At 39.8% G+C, this 23,088-nt stretch overlaps 1 protein-coding gene across 1 annotated transcript in view; it reads right to left on the reverse strand.

Moving 5' to 3' along the window:
- The window catches only part of PTPN1 (protein tyrosine phosphatase non-receptor type 1), a gene marked incomplete at its 5' end in the record, with an annotated part of 48,845 nt that extends 29,409 nt beyond the window's left edge, over positions 1 to 19,436 (reverse strand). Inside the window, one exon of the mRNA XM_080628256.1 lies at positions 19,269 to 19,436. Within this exon, the coding sequence (XP_080484382.1) occupies positions 19,269 to 19,436 (168 nt within the window). The remainder of the gene's footprint in view (positions 1 to 19,268) is intronic.
- Positions 19,437 to 23,088: the final 3,652 nt, after the last annotated feature.

Raw genomic sequence — 23,088 nt, forward strand, 5'->3', positions numbered from 1 at the left:
GTTAGCTATATTAAAACTGTTATTTATTATATTACTGACATATTTATTATTACTATTATTATTATATGTTATGTTAAATACATATTTATTATTATAACAAGGAATTTGAGAGGCTTCTAAGGTACTAGGTGTTGTATCGATATAGAAGTACAACATAATCCTCTGCCTAAAGAGAAGCTCCAGGCAGGTGCTTAGTATTGGATCTACTGTCACTGTTTAAGGCCCGAGTCTATTAACACGCTCAACTAATGAACTGTAACAGAACTACTATAATTACCGAAGGACCCACAGCATCCGAACACACAGTTCTGTGGCCTTGATGAGTAATATCACACTTGCCAAGTCTGAAAACAAGCAGCCCTGCATATTTGAGGAGCTGAAGTCTGAGTCTTCCCACTAAGCCTCTATCGTTTTTTTAAGAGAGACTTGATTTTAAAACCTACAGTTCAGATTCACTGAACTACAAATGAAACTCATCTGTGGTATTTGTGTCCTTTCACCTTTTCCTGGAAAGTATGTTGACTAAAAGCCAAACAAACATCACTTTATCTGCTTAATAGACAAACACCACACTCATGTTGCTCGGGACAACTATTTTTGAGAAACAAAGTAAGATTACAGATGTTAGGTTTTTTCTTAAAGAAATGCCAACATTAGCCTTAGCAGCAGTTCAAACTTACAGAACCGCACAACTACCACAGCACTATTTTTAAGTCTTTCGTAGATAACATGTTAACCACCTCTAGATTACTAACTCATATCTTAAAATACTGGTCCCATTAACAAGAGTAGTCAAGTCCAGTATTCCCTATCTGCAGCAATATATGCTCATCAACAATACAGAACTTCTAAAAATAATAAAAAAGGGCAGGCAACAATTCACAGGGGATCTTCATTTTGTCAAGGTCATTTTCAAATTAAGGTACTCTATGTGAGATAGAGATCTAATTATCTAGTACATACCACAACTAAAAGCTACCAGAGAGAACAAAGTCAGCATTAGAACATTTTACCAAGCCTCTCTTAAGTTGAAAAGCTGTAGTTCCACCACAAGGTATGCTTCCATAACATGGCCCATACAGGAAGCCCACACAGTCACTTTCCTGATGTGTTTATGAATTGATGCATGAAAGCATAACTCAAATCAGAGCTTCCCAACAAAGGGTGATTCCCCAGACATTCCAATTGGTATGATACATGTATCGTGTTTTCTCCCCCAGGGAAAGGCAATTGTGCCCTGAAGCCAGAGTACAGAAGTTTACAGTACAGAGTATGAGCCCAATGCTAAAGAGGACGCCTGTCCTGGGAAAGGACTTTAAGGAAAATGACAAGGTGTTTATAAAGCAGCCCCAAAACACCAACACAAATAAGCTGGGAACACAACTAATGAGCCTTCCCTTTTGTCCCTAATTGAAACTAGCATCCGTGAGCATCCATGAAGCAATTTTCGTTAGAAGTGAAGCCGTGAAGCCATGAAGTGGCCCTAAGTGACAGGTAAAGCATCTACAAAATACACAAGACCTTAGCAACAATTGTCAGATGGGTAAAATTGCCATCTAGTACAAAGTCATCATCTCTCCTAAATCCATCATTTTGCCTATGAAGTAGAGATAAAAAATTTATTTACCAAGCTTTTGGGTATTTTATAGCTCTAATCCTCAAGGCAATCCTAACAGGTCAGAGAAAGAAAAGTTGTTTTCTTCAACAGTCTCCTACAGATAAATGTTTGTTGTTTTATTTTTTTTCTCTGGAGTTTGATTTTCCACCCATACATTTCAGAGAGTTGAATTTTATACCCATACATGTAGCACCAGGACAATTCCCTGGAAGGTATCTGATTCCCTGAATAAGACCACAAGGATTTTTAACCCTGGACTCAGGAAACAGGAACATGCTTTTTACAGTTTTCAGCTTGTTCTGCAGCTCTACTTCCTTTTGAAGGTGTAGATGAGGTTCAAATAGAAATACCACACATCTCCCTCTCGAATGGTGCCATATCTACTTTAAAGTGGTGGTCATCCAGTTACTCATAAAAAATACCAAAGACAGTTTACAAATAGCACTTGAAAACAGGAAATAAGATGACCTCAGAATTTTTGGTGGGTGCTCAAAACAAATATTGAAAGCTGGGGGGAATGAGAGATGGCTACACAGGGACAATGTGATCAAAAGCAAAAAATTCACCTATGTCACAAGTCTTATAGCACTAGATGTGCCTGAAAACAGAAAAACTGAGTATTTAAAGATCTCCAGAGTTCTCATGTTTGCATATCAAGCTCTTTACAAATTCAACAACTTGATTTGGCACCTTACAATACCTCCTCAAAAATCACAGTCAATACAATGAGTAATAGGGACAGGAGGAGACTTTGTACACTCAGAGATCCATCATCAATTCATTTTTGTTATGCTTTTAATACAACATTGGAATTTGCATGCAAAGGGAAAAGATAGGCTGTATGTAAGAATGAACACACACATAATCATTAGAGAATTAAAGCTACAAAAATATCCTTCTAGGACTTACAAAGGAAAATATCAGACATTTTTTCACATCACTGTTATTGTCCTTTGGATGCCCTAATGTCAAGTTTGTTGTTGTTGTTGCTGACATTACATTCCAAAATAAACATTTATGTCAACATGGACTGCTAAAACATTTGAGGGTTTCAATGGGAAAGAAGACAGGCTTTATGCAGATGACACTGATCTACCCTATCTCTTCTTAATAGCCAGTTGTGTCCTGCTTCAAGAGTAGTGAGAATCACAGAACGGTTTGGATTCAAAAGGACCTTAAAGCTCACCTAGTTCCACAACCCCTTGCCACAGGCAGGAACACGTTCCACTAGACCAGGTTGCTCCATCCAATCTGGCCTTGAACACTGCCAGGGATGGGACAGCCACAGCTTCTCTGGGCAACCTGTGCCAGGGCCTCACCACCCTTGTAGTGAATGTTTTCCTAATATCTAATCTAACTTTCCCCTCTGTCAGGTTAAAGCCATTTTCCCTTGTCCTGTCACTACACGCCCTTCTAAAAAAACCTCTCTCCAGCTTTCTTGTAGGCCTCTTTAAGCACTGGGAGCTGCTCTAAGATCTCCCCAAAGCCTTCTCTTCTACAGTCTAAACACCCTCAACTCTCAGCCTGTCTTCATAGAAGAGGTGCTGCAGCCCCTATTCACCACTTGAAAACATTCACAGAAAACACCTCTTGGTCGCTATAATGGATGCAACTTGTGTTCTCCAAGCAGATTAGTTTTCATCTGCAACACCTGAACTCATTAGCTTTCTAACTTAGGAGTCAGTGTTTCTCACTACCATTTTAGGAATCCAACCACTTCGCTGCAATGCTCTTGGTTTGACAGCTGTGTTGGAACATCTATATATTTCTCCTTTCAGAAGGGAGGCTATTTCTCCGAGCAATTTTTTAGGCTGTTGTAGGAATGCTTTTGTCTTCTCTGGTCTCTAGAGGCAAAGAAGAAAGTTTTAGATTAGCTCCCTTACCCCATCATTAGCACTACAGAAAATCAGAACTGTCACTGGAAGCAGACATCATTCAGAGCTATGGAATCCAGGCCTGGAATCGTATATTTCCTTTATGTTTTTGGTGAGAAAGTCTATCTAAATACAAAAGCACTTCTAGATTAATTGTCTATGGCCCTTTTTCCATGATGACACAAACCCAGAAACAAAAGGATCATTCCTTAGGAATCAGAACTTCTGAAGTTTGTCTAGTTTTTATTTCCTTGATTTGAGTTGGGCTGAAAGTCTCTTCCCATCATGAAAGACAGAAGTGAAAAGAGGATTTTATGAAAACAGGATTAATTTGCAAGAATCATTTTCTACACCAAACTGCACTCAGATCTTAGCTACTGTAATTTAGAGGCTAGAGTAAGCAAGCTATTGGTGTTAACAGAAGCAAATAGGAATTAAAATAATTTTTATCTCAAGTTAAACTAGTTCTATATGCTTTTAGAAAGTACAGTCTGTTAAAGCAGATTTAGACACCAGCTTGCCATATGTTATGTTAAAATTAGACCGATTTTTTTTTGTAAAAGCAACAAATTTATGCAAGAAATATGTCTGTTCAGTACACCCAGGTTTTGAGGAATGCTTCTGCTCTTCCAGTAATCTCTGCAGAATGTAGCAACTAAAGCTTGTTAGAAAAAAGAAACTAGTTCAGAATTTTGAAGTTAATCTTGACAATATCTCTTATAACTGTTAATACTTTGCACAAAGTGAGCTCCACCAGCACTGTTTTCCAAGTGGTTATTAGTGCAGTTATTTCATGGTACAGTTACCTAGAATGACTTCTAGATTTCAGGATAGAGCTTGTAGTCATTTTTACAGGGTCTGTACAATGACCACCTCTCAAAGATCAACCAAAAAAGCATTCTGAATGCAAACAACAGCATGGAAAAAATTCCTGTATAATGGAGAAAGGCAACTTTCTTGGAGGGTAAGAAAGGGGGAATATACATACTAGACCAAATATATGTAAACAGCTTAGAGAAAACAACAATTACTTCATTCCAGGGCTCATGTCTCTTCCTCTGAGGAAGCTTGCAGCTTGAATTCATGCAAGTCATAGACATGACTTTAGTATATATGTTTAGTGTAACAAAGCCCAGATGCCACCTAAAGTGTTCTGTTGTGTCTGTATATTCACACTGATTGCCCAATTTCAAACGTAATGGACTGGTTACACTAACAATGTTCATTGTACCTAGTTTGTTATATGACATGCACATTAATATAATTTTAAAAAGTAATAACATGGGTACCATTGAGAACTAGAGACATTATAAGCTGGTTAAAAATAGTAATTTAAATTCCTAGCTTAGTCAGCTTGGCAGAAACAGCTGTGTTCACTGTAACCTCTAATTAGTTTGCATATTATAGGAGTTCCAAAGGTTATTTCCCTCTCAGACACCTACTAAATTAGCCTTCACAGCACAATACTGTTACCATATCAAATGCAACAGCAATAGATTATTCAGACTTTTAGTGTGAGGTGTCCCTGCCCATGACAGGGGGTTGGAACTCGATCATCTTAAGGTCCTTTCCAACCCTAACTATTCTATGATTCTACGACTTTAGAGACTTACCACTATTTTTTCTGTAATGTTTCATTTATAAAGGCATATATTCTTATTTGATAAGGTACAGGCAATCTCTTTTCTATGTGGAACATTAAGAGCATGTCTTGAAAGGAAAAGTAAAGGTCCAGTTCATAGCTGCTTGCTTATGAACATGTACTCCTTGCTTGAAGATCTCTGTACTTTACTTCCAGTAATCAATGCACAAAAGTTTTCATGTAGCTCATGTATCTGTTTAGCAGCAAAAAAATGAAACAGGTAGAACTGAACACACATCTCAAACACAGCACACCAGAAATGCCATGAAGTTTATTTTGTAAGCCTCTGTGTCTTAGAAGCAGCAACCTGGAGGTTGAAGCCATTTTTCTTCAGATGATGGAAGAAATGCATTAGAAATCAAAGGAATTTTTTTTACCCAAACTACATTTAATACTATATTTTGGCCACACAGCTCAAGTTTCTGCTATGCCATCTTATGAATACATTACATAGGTGAGACTTTCCAGACAATGACTGTCCCACCAAGAGTCTAAATGTCACTGAACTTACATGGCAGAAGTAGTGGCAAAGCCAATATTGAACATGCTTGAATATGAGCTAACAGAGTTAAAAATCAAAACAAAAGTGGCTCTATATGTACCAGATTCTTAGTCTGCAGAAACAGCTAGAGCAGTGATAGAGAATGACAGATGAGGAGCAACATGCATTATCAAAGTGTGTTTGAAACTGCCATTCACAAAATAAATCATATTTAAGGCATCATGATTTTGGTTTATATGTATTATGTTAGTTACAGCATTAGTATTTTTGTAATCAGGAAAGGTGAGAGAATAATTTCTTGAATTATATTTCTATTGGTGAAAGCATATTTTTAAATATGTTTTCTAGAGACAACTACAAATAACTACTGTAACATAAAAATCTGTTAAACCTTTAAAAAAGCAAGCAAAGCAATGCCAATGTTTCATATGAAAAAGAAAGAACTCAGTTCTAATACAAGTAAACTTGGTTCATTACTCTGAAACACTGAGCAACTGCAACCAGAGTTTAAAGGACGGTTTTTTTCTCTCATGGCTAACAGGCGTCATTCTGCATTAATGATTTGATTCACTTTGGGCACCTCAATATTCTAAAAGATAAATAAAACTTTCTAATATATTTGCAAATGTTAAAGGGAATGAAGTCACATCATGACTACAATGTGGCACATATTCAGACCACATCAGGATGGGGCAGGAAACAGCCATGGTTCCCACTTTCTACTAATTCCATCAAAATTCTCCAAGTTGTGAGCTTGTAAGTAGGGGAAGTACTAAAACACAGAAGAAAGGAAGTGGCTGGAATTGTTAAATAGGAAGTTGTGAACTTTGCATTACCTACTAAAAAAAAGAAAAAGATATCTACATCTTATTTAGTGGTAAACTTCATTTCCTTGAAGATGTTTGTACCACACGTTGTTTTACTGCCTTTCTTGAGATGCCATTTTTAAGTTAAAAATGTGAGGGGGATTACTAGGTTTATTTAGTATCAAGAAACCCTGTTCATTCAAAATGATGAACCATATGTTACAACAGGTATCAGCTCCATAATGTAAGAGGATTTCCCTCCTGCATTCTGTTTTTTTCCCCTACAAACTGGAGTATAATACAAACCTAGGAAGCTCTGATCTATGGCATAAGAATGCTTCACTCTCTTGAACGCAGGCAAGGAAACTACAGACTCGTTCTGCCAAAGCATACTCATTACACTATTACCAAAGCTTTTTACCATTTTTAACATAATGAGATTCAAGCTTAAAGAGCATGTACAATTAACAGGATTGCACAAACCCTGTTCATGCCTCTGCGTGCAGGGAAAGGCCAAACTCGAGCTTTGCTCCTACAACAGGACCAGGAAATAGTCCTACTTTTAGCAGTTAAGTTTTTCAGCATACTGCCATTCTGGTTTGTGGAACTTTGAGTAGCTCCAACTGCTTAGCTACCATTCCCAGAGAGAAGCTGCAATTATCCTTTCTTACACTGATTTCAAGAAAGACTTTTGGGCTGAAATCTGAAGAAACTATTACAAATTCACATGAACAGCTTGCTTCAATTGGGATCTGTTTAACATGGCTGCTGCTGTTATAATTACAGATGCCCACTTCACTGTACTTATAATATTCAAATTTGGAAAGGAAAATTTTAGTGATGAGTAAAAGCATACTGAATTCACTGAATGGTGCAACCTACAGGTTGCCAAGCTACTGCAATGCACACAAAAACCTGCTCAGAACAAACAGTACTGCTGAAAACAGATGTTAGATAAAGCAGAATTTGGATACTTCTGTTTTCTCACATGACTAATATGTGTTTAGGAAACCAATCCAAACTCAGCTAGTTGAATAATAAAGCTTAGAGCTTTCTACACCTAAGATGATCAGCTCACAATCTACGGACCAAGTACAGTTTTGGGGACAAGTTAAACACTGACGCCATTTCCCCTGTCCCCACAAACACAAGCTTACACACTTGTTTACCCAACTATATGACTGTCAGGTCATGTACTGGCTGAAAAGGCCACGTTACAAACACGCAAGCATGTTGTTTGATGACGGGGACAGGACACAGTGTCCAACCTTCCCATGGCTCCAGGACAGAATGCCTGGGCACCTCTGCTCTACACCTATGTTTAACAGAAGAAGTTGCACAGAGAAAAGTCAATACTTTTTTTGGAAAGAGAAACTTAACCCTTGAATGCTGACAGAGATGTAACATTCACTGAACTGACATTTAGAGAGGTTAAGCTGCTTAGATCTGAGGTAGGTTTCTGAGCACTTTGCTTTGCTGCCCTTTACACACAAATAATAATGCACATTAATTCTTACAGAGGATATCAATCCTGCATTTTACTTATCATAAACATAGTTTCTAGTGCGTGTTAGCATTTAGTTCTCACACAGGAAAGGTGAATATTAGTATGTTTTCAGAAAAGACAGTATGTAAGAAAATCTGCCTATAGCCAACAAGCCTGAGAACTCCCTGTGGAAAGATACAACTCCCCCCTCAACCCCAAAGCAGCCATACATGAAATGCTAAAACTTATTCTGTATTTTATTATTTCTCCAAGTTGCAAAGCAATACTTTAAGACACTGACAGAACCAATCCTGTTCTAGAGACTGTTTTAACTGTCACTGCAGTGAAAGAGAGCTTTCAGCTCCAGCTGCGCAGGCCATCTTCTCCCCATCTGAAAGCAACTCGAGAGTTTAAAAAACAAATGTCAGCGTTGAACAGTCACATCACATAATCAAGATAAGCTTCAGACATCCTACACAGGACATATTGGCACCCTGCATTCCAGTACATGAAAAAGACTGCAGAACTCGACAAGCTGGGCCTTCAAAGGACTATTTAATCATGTCCATGCTAATGAAATAGATTTGTGAGTGAAAGTAAGTTGCACAGATCAGATGAGATAAACAGTTTTGCCACTTCATGCATCTACTAGTACTGCTAGTTTAAAATAATTCATTCCGAGAACACCAACTGATTTACCAAAACCAAGCAACTCTCACAACTTCTACCTCTATAAGGACAGCATCCTCTCTGGAAATGCATGACTCCTAGTACTTCCTAAACTCCTCTTTCCCAGCCCAGACAGACTGCTGTACCTAATACCCCACACCCCACAGCTCCACTAGACTCTTGCTCATCATGTTCCGCTTCCTGCCAGCAGAAGCCGGTTATCAGTCTCCACTAAACATGCTTTATAATTTGGTGGCTATCTCAAATCTTCATTTGCAGCCAGACACAGCTGAAACTAGGAGGGGAATATAAACTACAGCAACTTCCAAACATCTTTAAAAAAACCCCTTCACCCCTATCACATCCCCTTCCATTCCCCTGCCCCACAAAAGACCATTACACTGAAGGCTTCTCAGCACTGATCTACAAATAAAGGTTATCAACATTAGAAACATACACAAGTGCCTCCTCTTACACGAACAGTGCTGAGGGCAAAACATTTTTACTAGAAGACTGGATTATTTTTCTCTAAGTACTCTAAGGTAGAGCTTTGCATGTAGAGAGACAGTTTTATATGGAGAACAGACTGTTAGCAAAGACTTTAGCACAAGAAAATCCTAAAGCTGTAGACATTATTACATGAAAAGAGAAATGTCTGAGTGCTTGTTCCTAAAGAGGTAGCTATATCAACTTATTTAGCTACTCTTAAAGGATAATAAGCACGTAACAGAAAACCTCACTCCATGTGGTAGAGAACTTTGCAGACACACATCAAATAGGGAATTTTCTGCTGTCAGTCAGTCACAGAAAAGTGGCCTGTACACTGGGTTACATAAGGCAATCAAGTAAATCCAAGCATAGTGCACTTGGCTCCTAGCAGAGGTTCTGAAAGGTAAGTTTTATGTAAATTATTTATGCTTAAACCATGACAATTATAAATAAGAAATCAATGACACATAAGACATAAATCAGCAGTTTCCATGAAGCCTTTCTCTGCCTGCTTCTTGACAAGCTTTAAAAAGACTTGTAAGATTAGACCTCTCCACTAGTGTCAGCTAATAAATCCAGTAACTTAGCAGCTGTAAAGATTTTACATATTTTCAACCCCCTGTTCCAATCTTTCACACCATTACTGAAAACAAGACGACTCTGACAGGCTCAGAACAAATAAGCTCCAGAACCTGGAAGTACAACCCAAAACCAGCCCTATTCCTGAGCCTGCCTCTTGAGCAGGCAGCTAACTGCCTCGGGGCTTTAGACCTCATGATGCTTACATGCTCTCCTTCCCCAAGCTGAAACCACCCATGCTCTCCACCTGCTTCTGCTTCCGTCAGCCAGAGCCAGACTGCCACACGCTTTCTCATAGTTTATCTGTCTGTTCATAGGTTATCAGAGTTACTCAGTTATCAGAGTGATAATTGTAGAAGAACTGAAAGTAACTGCTATCTAAAGGAAATTATTAATGAACCATCTATGTAATATTGCTCACTGGCAAATCAACCAACCAACCAACCCAACTCAATACTGCATTTTTCTAGTACACTACCAAATCAAAAACAGCTAATGTTGTAATACACAAGGATAAAAAGAATGGGTTTGTTGGTTCACAACACACGTTTGTTGAATACATGAAGGACAACAAGTTTTGAAACAGTACAAAGGCAGATCTGCTCTGGTCATAAAACACTTCAGGCCAATTCTGAGAAGATGCTAGTACTGGGAATGAAAACATGGTACACGTTGAAACAAGACTCTTGTTGATGTCATACTACACATTGCAGGTAGTAACTACCATTGTCACAAGTTTAAGAAACAAGAAACAATGTTACTTTCCAATGTAATTAAAAGGTCAAGGGAGCAAACAAAAACATCCACTTCCACTTGTCTACTTTCCCATCCTTTTCTGGTTAAAACTTTAGAAGATTTTTTCTTCCATTTCTGGAAATATTCAGAAAATTTCTATAGTATGTGTATACGTATTTTGGCTGTTTAATAAGCCATGTCGTACTTGTCCATTTCTTGCTCCAATGACCCACCATCTCCTTCTTTCCAAAAGAAGTTCCTCTTACTAAAACCTCCTGCCTGTGTGAGAGTTCTGCTTTTTCCAGTAGCCCCCATCTTCAGTCACTTACGCCTGCGCAACACAAAACAAGTACAATCTACACAATGATCCAGAAGTTTGGTCCTACTTCAAGCAGCTACAAAGACTGTAAAGAGACAGTGGAAAAAAAATAGGCCCTACACAGTATAATGGAATTGCCATCTTCTAAACCAGTAGGGGTTATTTTTCCTGACAGAGAAAGGAAGTATACTCTTCCTTAGTTGAAGATGCATTTTTAAAATAGACTTCACATTTGCTTCCTGTGATCACATTAAAAGGTCACACTGTTTACGCTACTGTAACCTGTTACTGTGGGATTAGAAATTATATAAACAAGCAATTCTCATTCAAATGTGCACAAGGGAAGAAGGTTATGAGAACATTCCCCTTTATGTGTAGAGCACTTGTTCCAAATAAATATAAAGAATTTGAGAAACAGAGTGGCTTTTGTAGAAGGGCTCACAGCATCAAGTACTAGATGAATCATGCACTTCACAGAAGCATAAAATTCTGGGAACTTGAGATACAAGAATAAGCACCTGAAAGATCACAAATAGAACAGCCACTTTATGTTCAAAATACTACTATTGAGTAGCATTTTTAACAAGCGATTATTTTAGTACAAAGAAAGTATAGTGAGCTGTCTGCCTGCAGCAAGATCTGTGTAGCTCCACACTGGCCACTGGAACAGTATGGAAGTTTTTCTGTAATTGCATATACTGACGGAATGCAAATGTTGCTTTGTTGTTGCTTTATCTTGTGTTTCTACTGATGTAGAAACTGTTTTAACCTTCTTCTAAGTACAGGAAAAAGACTGCACCACACAGTTCAAATCTGGTTCAACTATCTAACAGTTGGCGAGACAAGTAAATCTTCCTCATTCTGATCTCTTCACCCTCAGTGCTGAAGGTGTCTTTTTATCTCTCAAACCACATGTTCCCAAAGCATCCACAATAACCAAGAGCTGAAACAACTATGAAACTATTTAATGTCCTGGATCCTGACACAGAATGAAACAAGACATCCTATATACACAGCAGAAATCAAGTTTCAGTCCCTAACAAAGGAAACTGGCCTTAATGTAGATATCAGTATGCTACTTAAGGATATCCAATATAAGATTAATGCTGGATTCAGCAGAAAGGTTTTTTTTCCTCTTTCTCTTCCATGGAAGATATGTCCACCTAGGAATATTTTTCCATTCCAGAGGATAACAAAACAGCAACTAAATAAGCTATGCATTCTGTATCAGTAAAGAATTCTGTGAAAAAATCAGTGCAAAATAATTATCTTTAAAGTAATTTATCATGCCAACAAGAACAGCTAGGAGATGGCAAGAAAGTACATGTCAAGAGCAAAAGCCACCAGGAAAAACAAACAAACAAACCCCCATAAACCCACACAATTCAGGAGGAATCACATCTTGAGTTGGTGTTGATGATAGATACTTGTAGTTGAAAAATGTAAAACCTCTAGCTACACTGGTTGAAAACACAGATCTCTCAACTAAGCTGGCTGTATTGATGTTGCTTCCACAAGTAGTTAGTTGCCGTTTACCAACTTGTTACTCCACTACTTATGAATGCAAAACCAATAACTTACAGATATAATGTGTTTATCGGTCCATATTCTAGGCTAAAGTATTGTGCAAGGTGAAAGCATATGGAGAAATAAAAGAATTAGAAATAAGAAAAAAATAATAAAAAAAGAAACATTTCCAAAGGCTTCCTATTATGCCAGTTCATTTTCCTTCCCAACAAGGACATCAGATTTTTCACTGCTGTTCTATGAACCTTTTTTCTTAACTGCAGAAAGCACAAACCCAATTTGAAAGTAGATCAGCTATCACTATTAGCAGAATCACATGAATTTCCAAGAATCACTTCTATAATTTTTTCTTAGTATAATGACAGGCAAGCTGTTGAATCTTAGCTGCATTCCGCGTGGGCGAGAGAAAAAGCACATCTAAATTCACAGGGTTTGGTAGAAAATGAATTGGCATTTGCACCACAGGATCTACAAAGTGAACACACAAAGGTATTCTGATGCTGTATCACAGTGCCTCTCCCAGCCAAACCAGCAAGGGCATGTCTACTGGCACCAGAAAGATAAACAAAAATGTTTCTTGTGCAAACCAACATGAAACAAGTTGACCAATGACTAAAAAAATAAATCTCAATAGTAAAGCACTGTAAACATCAAAGTTTCCAGATCAGATCGAGTTTGTTTTAGTAATTATGAACACTGCAGAGAATCTGCTTCTACATTTTCATAACTTGGTTCTTTAAGGATAAACTGCAGACATTGTTCCCTATAGCTGCTCTCCTGACAGCAATGCTGTGCACGCTTTGGTGCAGATACAAATGTTCCAGTCTTACTGTTCTAGTCTACTATGTTGAAAATAACAAAGTTTTCAATTCATGCTATTCTGTACAATGCAGGAACACTGATGCACTTCACAGCAGCACTGAAGATGATACAAAATCTTTGGCAATTCTCTAATGTTTGTCCAGTATCTCAGTTTACATGAACTTCTTTCCAAATCAGTTACAAAAATAAGCAGATTTAAGTAAACTTTAATATGAAATCCTACACCCAAGAACATTTTAACTAACCACTCCAGCTAAAGGGTTTGGTTGTTAATTTGGTAGGTTTATGGTACAATATTCAAGTACTACTCAATTTGTTGTTAATAAGCCTCCTACTCAACTCACAGTTTGAAGAACTTTTGCTCCATGCAAAGAACTTATCCCTTCTACTTCTGGGCAACAGCCTCTGTTTTAAAAGAGGTGAACAAGACTGCAAGACAGCCTATGGCCACAGGAGAAAATCCTCCTCTGATGTTGAACTGCCCAAAGCATTACAGGAGCTGACCTTTTTGTCACACAGCACTAACTTAATTTGCAAGTACTTAAAAAACACCCCAAACACAGAATCCCCAAAACCTACTAGAAAACTACTTAATATATTATGTGTAACAGATACCGATACTCTCTACATGGTTTTTGTTCCTTCCCTTCTTGTGTTACAAAAGGCATAATTTTGTGGTTAAAAAAAAAAAAAAAAAGCTTTACTGTAAAAAAGTAATGCTTTACTGAACACAAATCTCATTTTGCGAATGGGGCCAGTAAAGAAAAAAAAAAAAGTTTATTTGCCCACTGGAAAACCAATTCAGTGGCATTACCTGGTGGCTCAAACAACCCACCCAATTCTCACATTCACTGGAGTACAAGTGATACATGACTTGAAGCTTTTACCCTTTTTTATAGATGGGTTTTTACTTTTTTTGTTTGCAAACTCTCCTCCTGCAACTTCTTTTAATTAAAAGATGACCACTTTGAATGAGACACAAATTCTGAATTTCAAAGAATTGATATCCTTGGATATTTAATGGGGCTAAATTCACAATCCAAAGAGATTATTATGGCACGCTAATGACACTGACCTAAAACCTGAGAACTGATATGTTTATAAGTAGCAGTGATATTTCTGTGTAAACCATAGCTTAGAAAGTCTCAGTTAAAGAGGACACTTGGAGAAAGCCCATTTGCAAAGCAAGTATTACAAGAAAAGATTTAATTTTAATGTTTTGTTAACTGTTAATTCAAACCTACCCCCAATATATAGAAAGTTATTTTAGTTTCCAAAATACTTGGTCTGCCACTACCACATTTTATTCTCTACCTACAAGGGCTACTTCTATTTGAATTTAACATCGTTTGGCTTATGGCCAACACTGCATTCTCTGTAACTGTCAGTTTCCTTCTATATATGTACCCTTACAGCAGACAGAAAGAGGAATAAGTAATATGTGGAAGAACACACCAAGGCCACAAAAACCTCCCGAAGGTGCTCAGAATCAGGTGTAGTACTGTCTGCACATTGTACAATTTCTACATTTTTAGCAAATTCTATCACCTTAACAGTAAGCCGTAAGAGGCTCCAGTTTTCAATGTTCTATTTACAGCAATGCTATCATGGAAGATTTGGATTCAAGTACTTAGATTTTAAACTCTGAAAAACAAGTAAAACTAAGCAGCTCTGGAGCTCTATATAATGGAACTTGCTCAATCTCGCATTTGCCATCAGTAGACACAATTGGTCTTGATCTGAAAAAGTTAGTAGCATAACTAACCAATGTAGCTGAGTGCCCCGAAACATTCTGAGTATCACAGAATATACCATCACGTGCAAATGAAGGCAGAGTCTGATTTTGTCACAGAGAAGTTACTAGCTTTGCAAGCCACAGAAACTTAGCTACTCCGTCACTAGAGCCTCTCCCACATTTGTATCAAGATTCAGAGGCTGTATAGCACTGGAAAACATGGAGTATCTTTAGCTGTACTGAAGTCAAAAAAAGAGACTCCTTGCAACTGTCAGTTCTAAACAAGATTTCCATAACCAGAGCCAATTAAGTTAAGGCTCGAATGAATCAACATAGCATGAATTAAGAAGTGGTGAGGCATGCATGCAGAGACCTGCATTTTCAAGTAGCAAGAACTGGCAGAATAAAGTACAAAGATGCATTTATAATAAGTCATGCTCATGCCACAATTTATCTGCTGCAAAGAAGTTTAAACCTTTTTAGCACCAAAGCAGAAGAGTAACCCAAATGCTTATAGACTGCAGCAGCACAAAGCCTTAACTCTCACTGCAGCTTATAAACTGAAAACACAGTAGAACTTCCTGTTCATTTACTTTAAACACACATCACAACCACACTACTAGACAACCATTTCACAGTTTACTTTAAACATTAAAATCTATATACATATTCTACAAATATTTTTCCAGAGACAGTGAATACATTGAAAAAAACCCTTTCCATGCCTTTTCTCTCTCGACAGAGATGTCTGAAACATCCGCGATAGATTTTTATCTTCCATAATGTATGTACTATTATGTATAATATAATATTATATATTATATATATACTATATATATTATATATAGTATATATAATATAATGTATGTACTTATTAACTTCTATAATTTATAGTATTTTAGTTTAGCTTAGAGAGGTTGGAGGAAAAAAAATAACATTCACATTAATATTAGTTTTAAATATCCTCAAAAAATAATAAAGAAACTGAGAACAGCTGTGTGTCTCTTGCAGGCCTCAAACCAAACTGTAACTGCACTTCAGCTTTCCAGAGCACACACAGCAGTACAGTTAGTTCTGTTTTCAGTACACTCACCTCCAAACATATTTGAAAATCTAGACTACACCCAGTTTGTTCTTATTTTGTGTTCTACTGACTAAAAAAGAATTAGAGAAGAGTGCACAGTTTAATTTGCTACCTTCTCTGCACGAGCTGTCCCCACAGATGTTTCTGTAAAACCAAGAGTCAGCTCTGCCTCCACCTATGTTTTATGGGATCCCAGTTGAATGGTAGATCAGAGAATAATTCAGAGGTATCTTTACTGTTACTGATAAGCACATCAAAGTTATATCATTGGCCAACATACTCAAGTCAACATAACCAGCTTATATAAACACAAGAAGCAACTCTACCTGTATTTGAGGGTTGTGTTTTTAAGATAATATCTCATTCTATCACCCTGTATAAGAAGTTAGAAACTAAAATACCTCCTAAAATTCTGAAAACCTTCTGCATGCAAAATTACCATGAAAATCTGACATTGCTCTCACTGTAGCAAATGAAAATCCATTGTTCCTTTGCCATTCTAGACAAGTATCTGTATCTTTTTGTTCCCTGCTCTAAAAGCAAGCCTAAATTGTGCTTTTCTTAGCTCTGGGCTATTGCTTCTTTGTTGTCACATCTCCAGACTGAATGTTTTTCATTCCTATCAATACTTCTAATTATATTTATGCAGGGTGCTATTATACACTTACCCTTAAGCATTTGTTTTCTGTTGCATACCTTCACCTTGGTTATCACACTGCATAGCTCACATTTAATCTGCTGTCCGTTTTCCTTTAAGTTTGTTCTTATGCTAAGATCAGGTCTTATTTTATTAAGTTATCTTCTAAGCATGTTTCTCTACAACACAAGCCATGGACAGAACCAGACCAGTCCTTTTTATCTACTAGGTCTCGGAACAATCTCAACAGGATCTCGTAGTTCTTGTAGCAATTAAATCTAGATGAAAGGAAGGAACAGCACTGGGTATTTAAAAAACCAAAACCAACAAAACATGGAGCATTTTAACAGTGTTCACCCTGTGGCAGAGAACAGTTGCACTACACATGCAGTGCCCAAGACATGATTGTCACAAAATCACCTACACAAGGTCTTAATTTTGAAATGCTTTTGTCTCCGTCCTGTGATTATATAAGGTTTAAGAAAACAATCCAAATGCTATTTTTGCACAACTGTACTATTATCATAGCTGAACACAGCTTTCCCTTGTCCAGAAAAAAAGAAGCTTGGCCAATTTTAATCCTTCAAAGTCACATGGCACCCATGCAGCCATCCTTCCAATCAGCTTCACCTCCCTGTAGCATTCATTATTCCTCCCCTGGATGCTGTGCAGCTCTGTATCTCTACATAATAGATTTAGCCAAGAAACAAGAGGAGGCGCCTGTTAGTAAACTGCATTATGCTTCACATGGAATGCTGGTGAACATTTCTGAATTTTAACAGTTACAATCATAACACCCAGATACGAGAAGCCCGTGGCACAGTTAACTTGGAAGGAGACTTTTTTCTGCACCAACAGCATACATTATTCTACTTACTCCATTCTTCAGGCCTAAAAATACCTAAAAGGCTTCATATTTTTAGGACAACTGCATTGCTAATGTCACAGCCCAGAAATCAAAAGCACGGATTATTGTGAAGTATGTTGTTCTTCCAGATGTACATGATCTGCCAAAATGTCATTTTCAACATCTGATATTTAAAAGATGCAGTTGAGCAGTGGAGTTACATGACATCAATGCACACACTGATCAATCTTAAAAAAAAAAAGCCTCACCTCTCCCGCTTGTCAATAGTTGGATGCAAATCAAAGAAACACTTTATTTTTTTGAGTTCAGTTTTAGTCCTCAATCAAACCTTGTGCAGTGCCACAGCCTGAGCTGGCTACTGAGTCACATCATTCAAAGACAGTGGGACAAAAATATCACTGAATGCTGATCCTGCATTGAAAATATTCCACAGTCCCTCGTTCTCTTTATACATCTCACTTCTGTAATTAAACTGCACCCGCAGAAACACACCACCTCCATGACAAGAGATATATTACTCAAAATCATTTCCTGAGCACTAAGCCTGCAACATACCAAATCATCAAGAATGGTTTAGCAAAAACATAACGTCACGTATGCACATGACTTTCAACTGATATAGTTAGCAAGCCCTGAAACTCCACAGGAAATTAAATACTCTAACAAAAAAATGACCTTCTGAAAAGCATGCTCAAGATTTCATGCTTATTCTCTAATAGCCAAACAACTACAAGTGTTCATCCTGCAAATTATTACATTTAAAGCTTGCCTGCTGTGATTCTGAAACTGGAGTTCATCTATTTCACTTTTAGAAAAGTCCACTCCTTCTCTTACATGTCTATTGCCAGAGAAATACATAATGAAAGGGAAGCAAAGCCCAACTTCTATGTTGCAAATATGAACTTGAAACTAATTAGTTTACGCAATATACCGGCTTAAACATTCAAATGGATTTTACAGTAATGCTGCCTGGTCTGACTGAACACACCCGCCCACCCATTCATGCGCTTTATCTCCTTTTAAACTTCATTTTGGATAAATATTCAAGGAACTTTTTGAAGGGAAAAGCCTTCATTTATCTTGCTTGTGAGTGTGAAGGCGGATTCAATGGACAAATATTCTTGTAAGTGTTCATGTTTGCCACACACGTTTTTCAAAATGTCACCAAAAAGCCCTAAATGCAAACGAAATAATAAAAACCCGTACCAGGTAACTGCACAAGTAACACTAACAAGCTCGTTTCCGGCTATTATTAAAGTGACTGAAAACCTAGGCGCATGCAATGCTGCTCATCACTGCTAATAGAAATAAAAGACGACAAACAGGATACTAGGATTTATTCCTTTAACGTTAGGAAATGGGCAACTTTAAACGGTTACTGAGAATTCCTGCCCATGCTTAGCTCCAAACGGAACTCGGAGCGCGAAAAAGAGCGGGGCTGAGGGGTCCCGCAGAGACAACCCCGGCTCGCCCCGCAGAACGGGGGAAGCTGCCCCGCTCCCACCCCTGCCCCCGGGCAGCCCCGCCGCGGTACGGGAGGTCCCCGCCCGCCGCCGAGCGGAGCGCGCTGCCCGCGGGGTGCCCATGCACCAACAGCGCCGCCGGGGGGGAGCCGCCCGGCGCTCCCTGCCCACGGGGAAGGAGATGAGAGGGGCTCCGCGGCGCGGGGGGCACCGAGCGAGGCCTCCCACTGCCCCCTCAGCACCCGGAGGGAGGGAAGCGGGGACGGGAAAGCTCCGACCAGAGAGAGAGGAGGCGGAGGGACCTCGGCACACACGCCGCGGAGGTGGGGGGGGCAGGACCAGGCGGCAGCAGAAGGAAGGTGAGGGAAGGAGCGCTCCCCCCTCAGCGCCGGGGCCGGGCGGCTGCCCCTCACCTGGTAGATGGCGGCCCAGCTGCCGGCCTGGTCGAGCCGGTGGAACTCCTTCTCGATCTCCATGGTGGGGGCGCCGCGCCAGGCCTGTCCCCCCCGCGCCGCTCCCGCCTGCTGCTCCGGCAGCTCCGGCTCCAGCTGCTCCCGAGGCCGCGGCTGCCCGCTCTGCATGTCACCCCTCCCTTCTCCCCGCCGGAACTACGCACCCGCCCCGGCGACGCGACGTCCGGGGCGGCCCGAGAGCCGCGGGGTCTGAGTGCCGGGCGGTGGGAGGGGGGGCGCGCGCGCGGCGCCAACGGTCTGTAACGGTCGCGGCGGGCGCGAGCGCTCTGTGGAGGGGCTGTAGGTTCCCCGCCTCAAACGCCCCCTGAGGTGGGGTTCGGCCCGGACCTGCTCGGCGGGAAGCGGGGCGGCCGCGACCGCCGCCTCCTCCCTTGCGCACCCGCCCGGGGCCGCACTGACAGGTAGGGCGGCCCCGGCAGGGCTGAGGGGTTGGAGGTGACAGCGGGGAGCCCCGGCTTAGTGCTCGGTAACGGGGTCTGGCAACGTGAGCTGCAGACGGAGCCGCTGGTTGTGGCTCCTGGGCTCCAGGCTGGTCCTCTGGTTCCTGAGCCGTGAGGAAGGGCTCGACTCATGTTTTCAAGCTCTTCGTGTGTAGCAAGAGGGTTAGAAACTTGTCAAACTTCTCACGAGGCCGTTTGGTTGCAGAGGAAAGGCTGTGAGGAGAAGGATGGGCTGGCAGCAAGTGCCTGACCTGGCAGCACAGAGTGCTTGGGTGTATGTGTGTGGTCCACTTCATAGATGGGGAAGGCATTCTCCCTGTAGTTGGAACATGGAGAGTTCATTTTTCACTGTTACGCAGCCCACAGTGTGAAATGTGTGCCTGTCAGTTGTCCCATACCCTTTGACTTAAAGGAATGTGTGATGTGACGTGATCCAAATGGAGCTGGATCATCTGTCCTCGGCTCTTGGATTCTTACTCTGAAATGGCCTTTACTAGCAAGGTGCCACAGTCCCATCCCTGGAGGTAAACGTGTTGTTTTACTCCACCCTTTTCATTAGGCCATTCATTTCCAAAGAAAGGTGTAGCCTACAAATCTCAGAGAGTCAAGGTCTTTCTTCCTGAGTTTCAAGACCAGGTATTCCAAACATACGGGCATAGTTATCCCATGTATAATGCTAGACTGTACTTCGTTTCCAAAGCAAAGATGTTCACTCCTGATGTCAGCCAGCTTCTGTTGAGTAACTACTTCTCAGGCTTTTAGAGCATACTGTTCCTGAGGGCTGGTGCAGGCTTGGCATACCTGGTCTCTCTGCAGCACGAATGCTGACCCAAAATAGGGTTTGGGAGAGTGGATTTGTAGGATCAACATTTTTCAGGAGTGAATTTGATTATAAATACCCCAAATACGGCATGGATTGAAGACAGTGAGAGCGGTAGAGTTCTCACCAGGCAAGATGTATCAATGTTGATAAAGACAGAAATATTTCATAGCTTAGCTGCAGCCTTCACACCACTTCATTGTTCTTGCTGGAGGAAGCTTTTCCCTTCTTTTACTAGTAATTCTACTGCACAGTCTTTGGAAGAGGCTCCCTTTCACTGTTCAGCCACCCAGATCCAGACTTGCTATATAAGTGCAAATGGATGCTCTCTGAGGAGAGGACTAGTCAGAGATGTGAGCTGAGGGGGCCAGAATTTTGGAAAAGGGTTAATAGTAGCACCCACAGCAAAGGCAAGCCTTGAAAGCATCTTAATAGGATAAAAGTCTCAGTCTAGGTAAACAGTGAAACATTATTCTCTAGTCAGCTGTTGTGCGTAGCACAGAGGCATTAGCAGATGGTATTAAAAAGATTATTTTTTTGCCTTTTTTACTGCATGGGATTTCTCTTGATTTTTGGAACTAGGAAGATGCAATGTTAGCCCCATGAAATAAAGGGCTTCTACCTGTTGAGACTTGCTTCCATATTACTAAAAGATGGGTGACTGTATCTTCTCTCCCAGTCTGGCTGTTCTGACACAGGATCTTTATCTTGAGTCCAGCTGGTGAATTTTTAACCTACTGGACCTGGGGGCATAAAAAGTTTTAACAACTTTGCTGCTTTCCCCTTTCCCTGTTATTCAGGGTCATGAGTTATGAGCATATGTGGAGAGTCTTGCTGTGTTTCAGTGGTACCATACTGAGAGATGAATCTTTATAATGTCACCAAGAGCAGTTCCTGTGGATAGCCATTTTTCATGCAGACGTAAACCTGATCCTACCTAGAAGAGGTCAGAGCTTGTGATGCTGCAGCTAAATGCAACTGAATTACTGCAGTGCATAAGCATTTTATAAGGGGAGATAGCGTACATTCATTTGTGCTTATGTCACCTGAATGGATGTAATAAATAAAATCAGTACAAGTTCTTCAGTCAGTGATTCATCAGCAATATATTCTGCTAAGTGTGTACTGTTGTCACAGAAATAATTGCCTTGAGTGACAAAAACTGGTATATTGCCCCAAACAAATTGATATTCAGCTGAAGATTTCACAGAGTAACCCAGAGTAACTGTAAAACTTGCTAGTGTGTCTTACGTTCTTCAGAGGCTTATGTCTGTCACAGTTGCAATGTGTGTGACCAGTAACATTTTAAAACACATTGTTCTGGTTCAAGCAATGGCTTTATTAAAAAATTGCAAATTTTGGAGGGGATAGACTGTGTTATAAGTATTTGCTATTTATGCCTGTAGAAAAGAAGTCAGAAGCAATTTGCAGCAGTGATACACATTGTGACTTCTATTTCAGAAACAGTTTGCAGTTAGATTCTAGTTTATGTCAAATAATAAGCTTCATCTTTGGCATCCTGTGGTGCTGCAGCAATGTAAAGGGCACATAGGCCACTTCATGGAACCATCAAGTGCATTCTGAAGGTGTGAATTCTGGAGTTCCTGCTGCTGAATGGAAAAGCACCCCACCTTTTGCTTTGTAACAGTTGTAGGGGTTTGTAGTCATTTTTATTTGTCTCTAATATACACAAGGCTCCAGCTACCCACAGAACGATGTGAAACAGGCTGACCTCAAGTTTAAAAAACTAGCAGAACAATGAAACTAATTCTATTATGTTTAATTCTCTTAAAACCCATAAAATGACTTAGTCTAATAATTTAAAAATTTTAATTTGCTCTCTGCTAACAATATTCAGCATTTTGAGATGACCTACTTTAAAACAGCCAATGTCATGAATCTTCATTAAAGTGTCTGCAAATATGATACATGTTGTTCCTTCACTGATTTTTGAATGCGACTTTATAGTTACATTAAGCCCTTTTTAGCAGGCTGTGCCTCCAGTGTGCAGCTGAGAAGCTTGTCATTCACATTCCACACGCTTAATGCCATTGCACTGCACACATCTGTATCTCTGTGTAGCAGAAATACAGTCTATGTGCAACAGAGCTCAAACTTGGATCCTCTGGCATGTCCTTTTGGTGTTATATCTGAGCAATTCCTTGTTCTGATTTTCTCTTTTGTTGTAGTTCAAGATTGTTACTGTGTGAGGATCTGTTCTGTCTTGGTTTTCCTTTCACTAGTTTTGCAACATCACACAAAGCTCTAATGATTCACGTTATGCCTTGGTTACTTCGAAGTATGTGGAAGTTCATGAGCAAAATCCAGTGTGATTGGACATTGTCATATGGTGCAATGGGACTATTTTGTTTCTGATTTTGTTCTGATGTTAGCATCAGTTTTAATGGGATAAAATTATTCTGGATCTTTAGTACTGTATGTAAGATGAGGACCAAGCCTGGTATACTCTTAACTTGGTGTGATTTCTGTGGTAAAAGTG

This window comes from Psittacula echo (genome assembly GCF_963264785.1).
Source record: "Psittacula echo genome assembly, chromosome: 12".
Lineage (NCBI taxonomy): Eukaryota > Metazoa > Chordata > Aves > Psittaciformes > Psittacidae > Psittacula > Psittacula echo.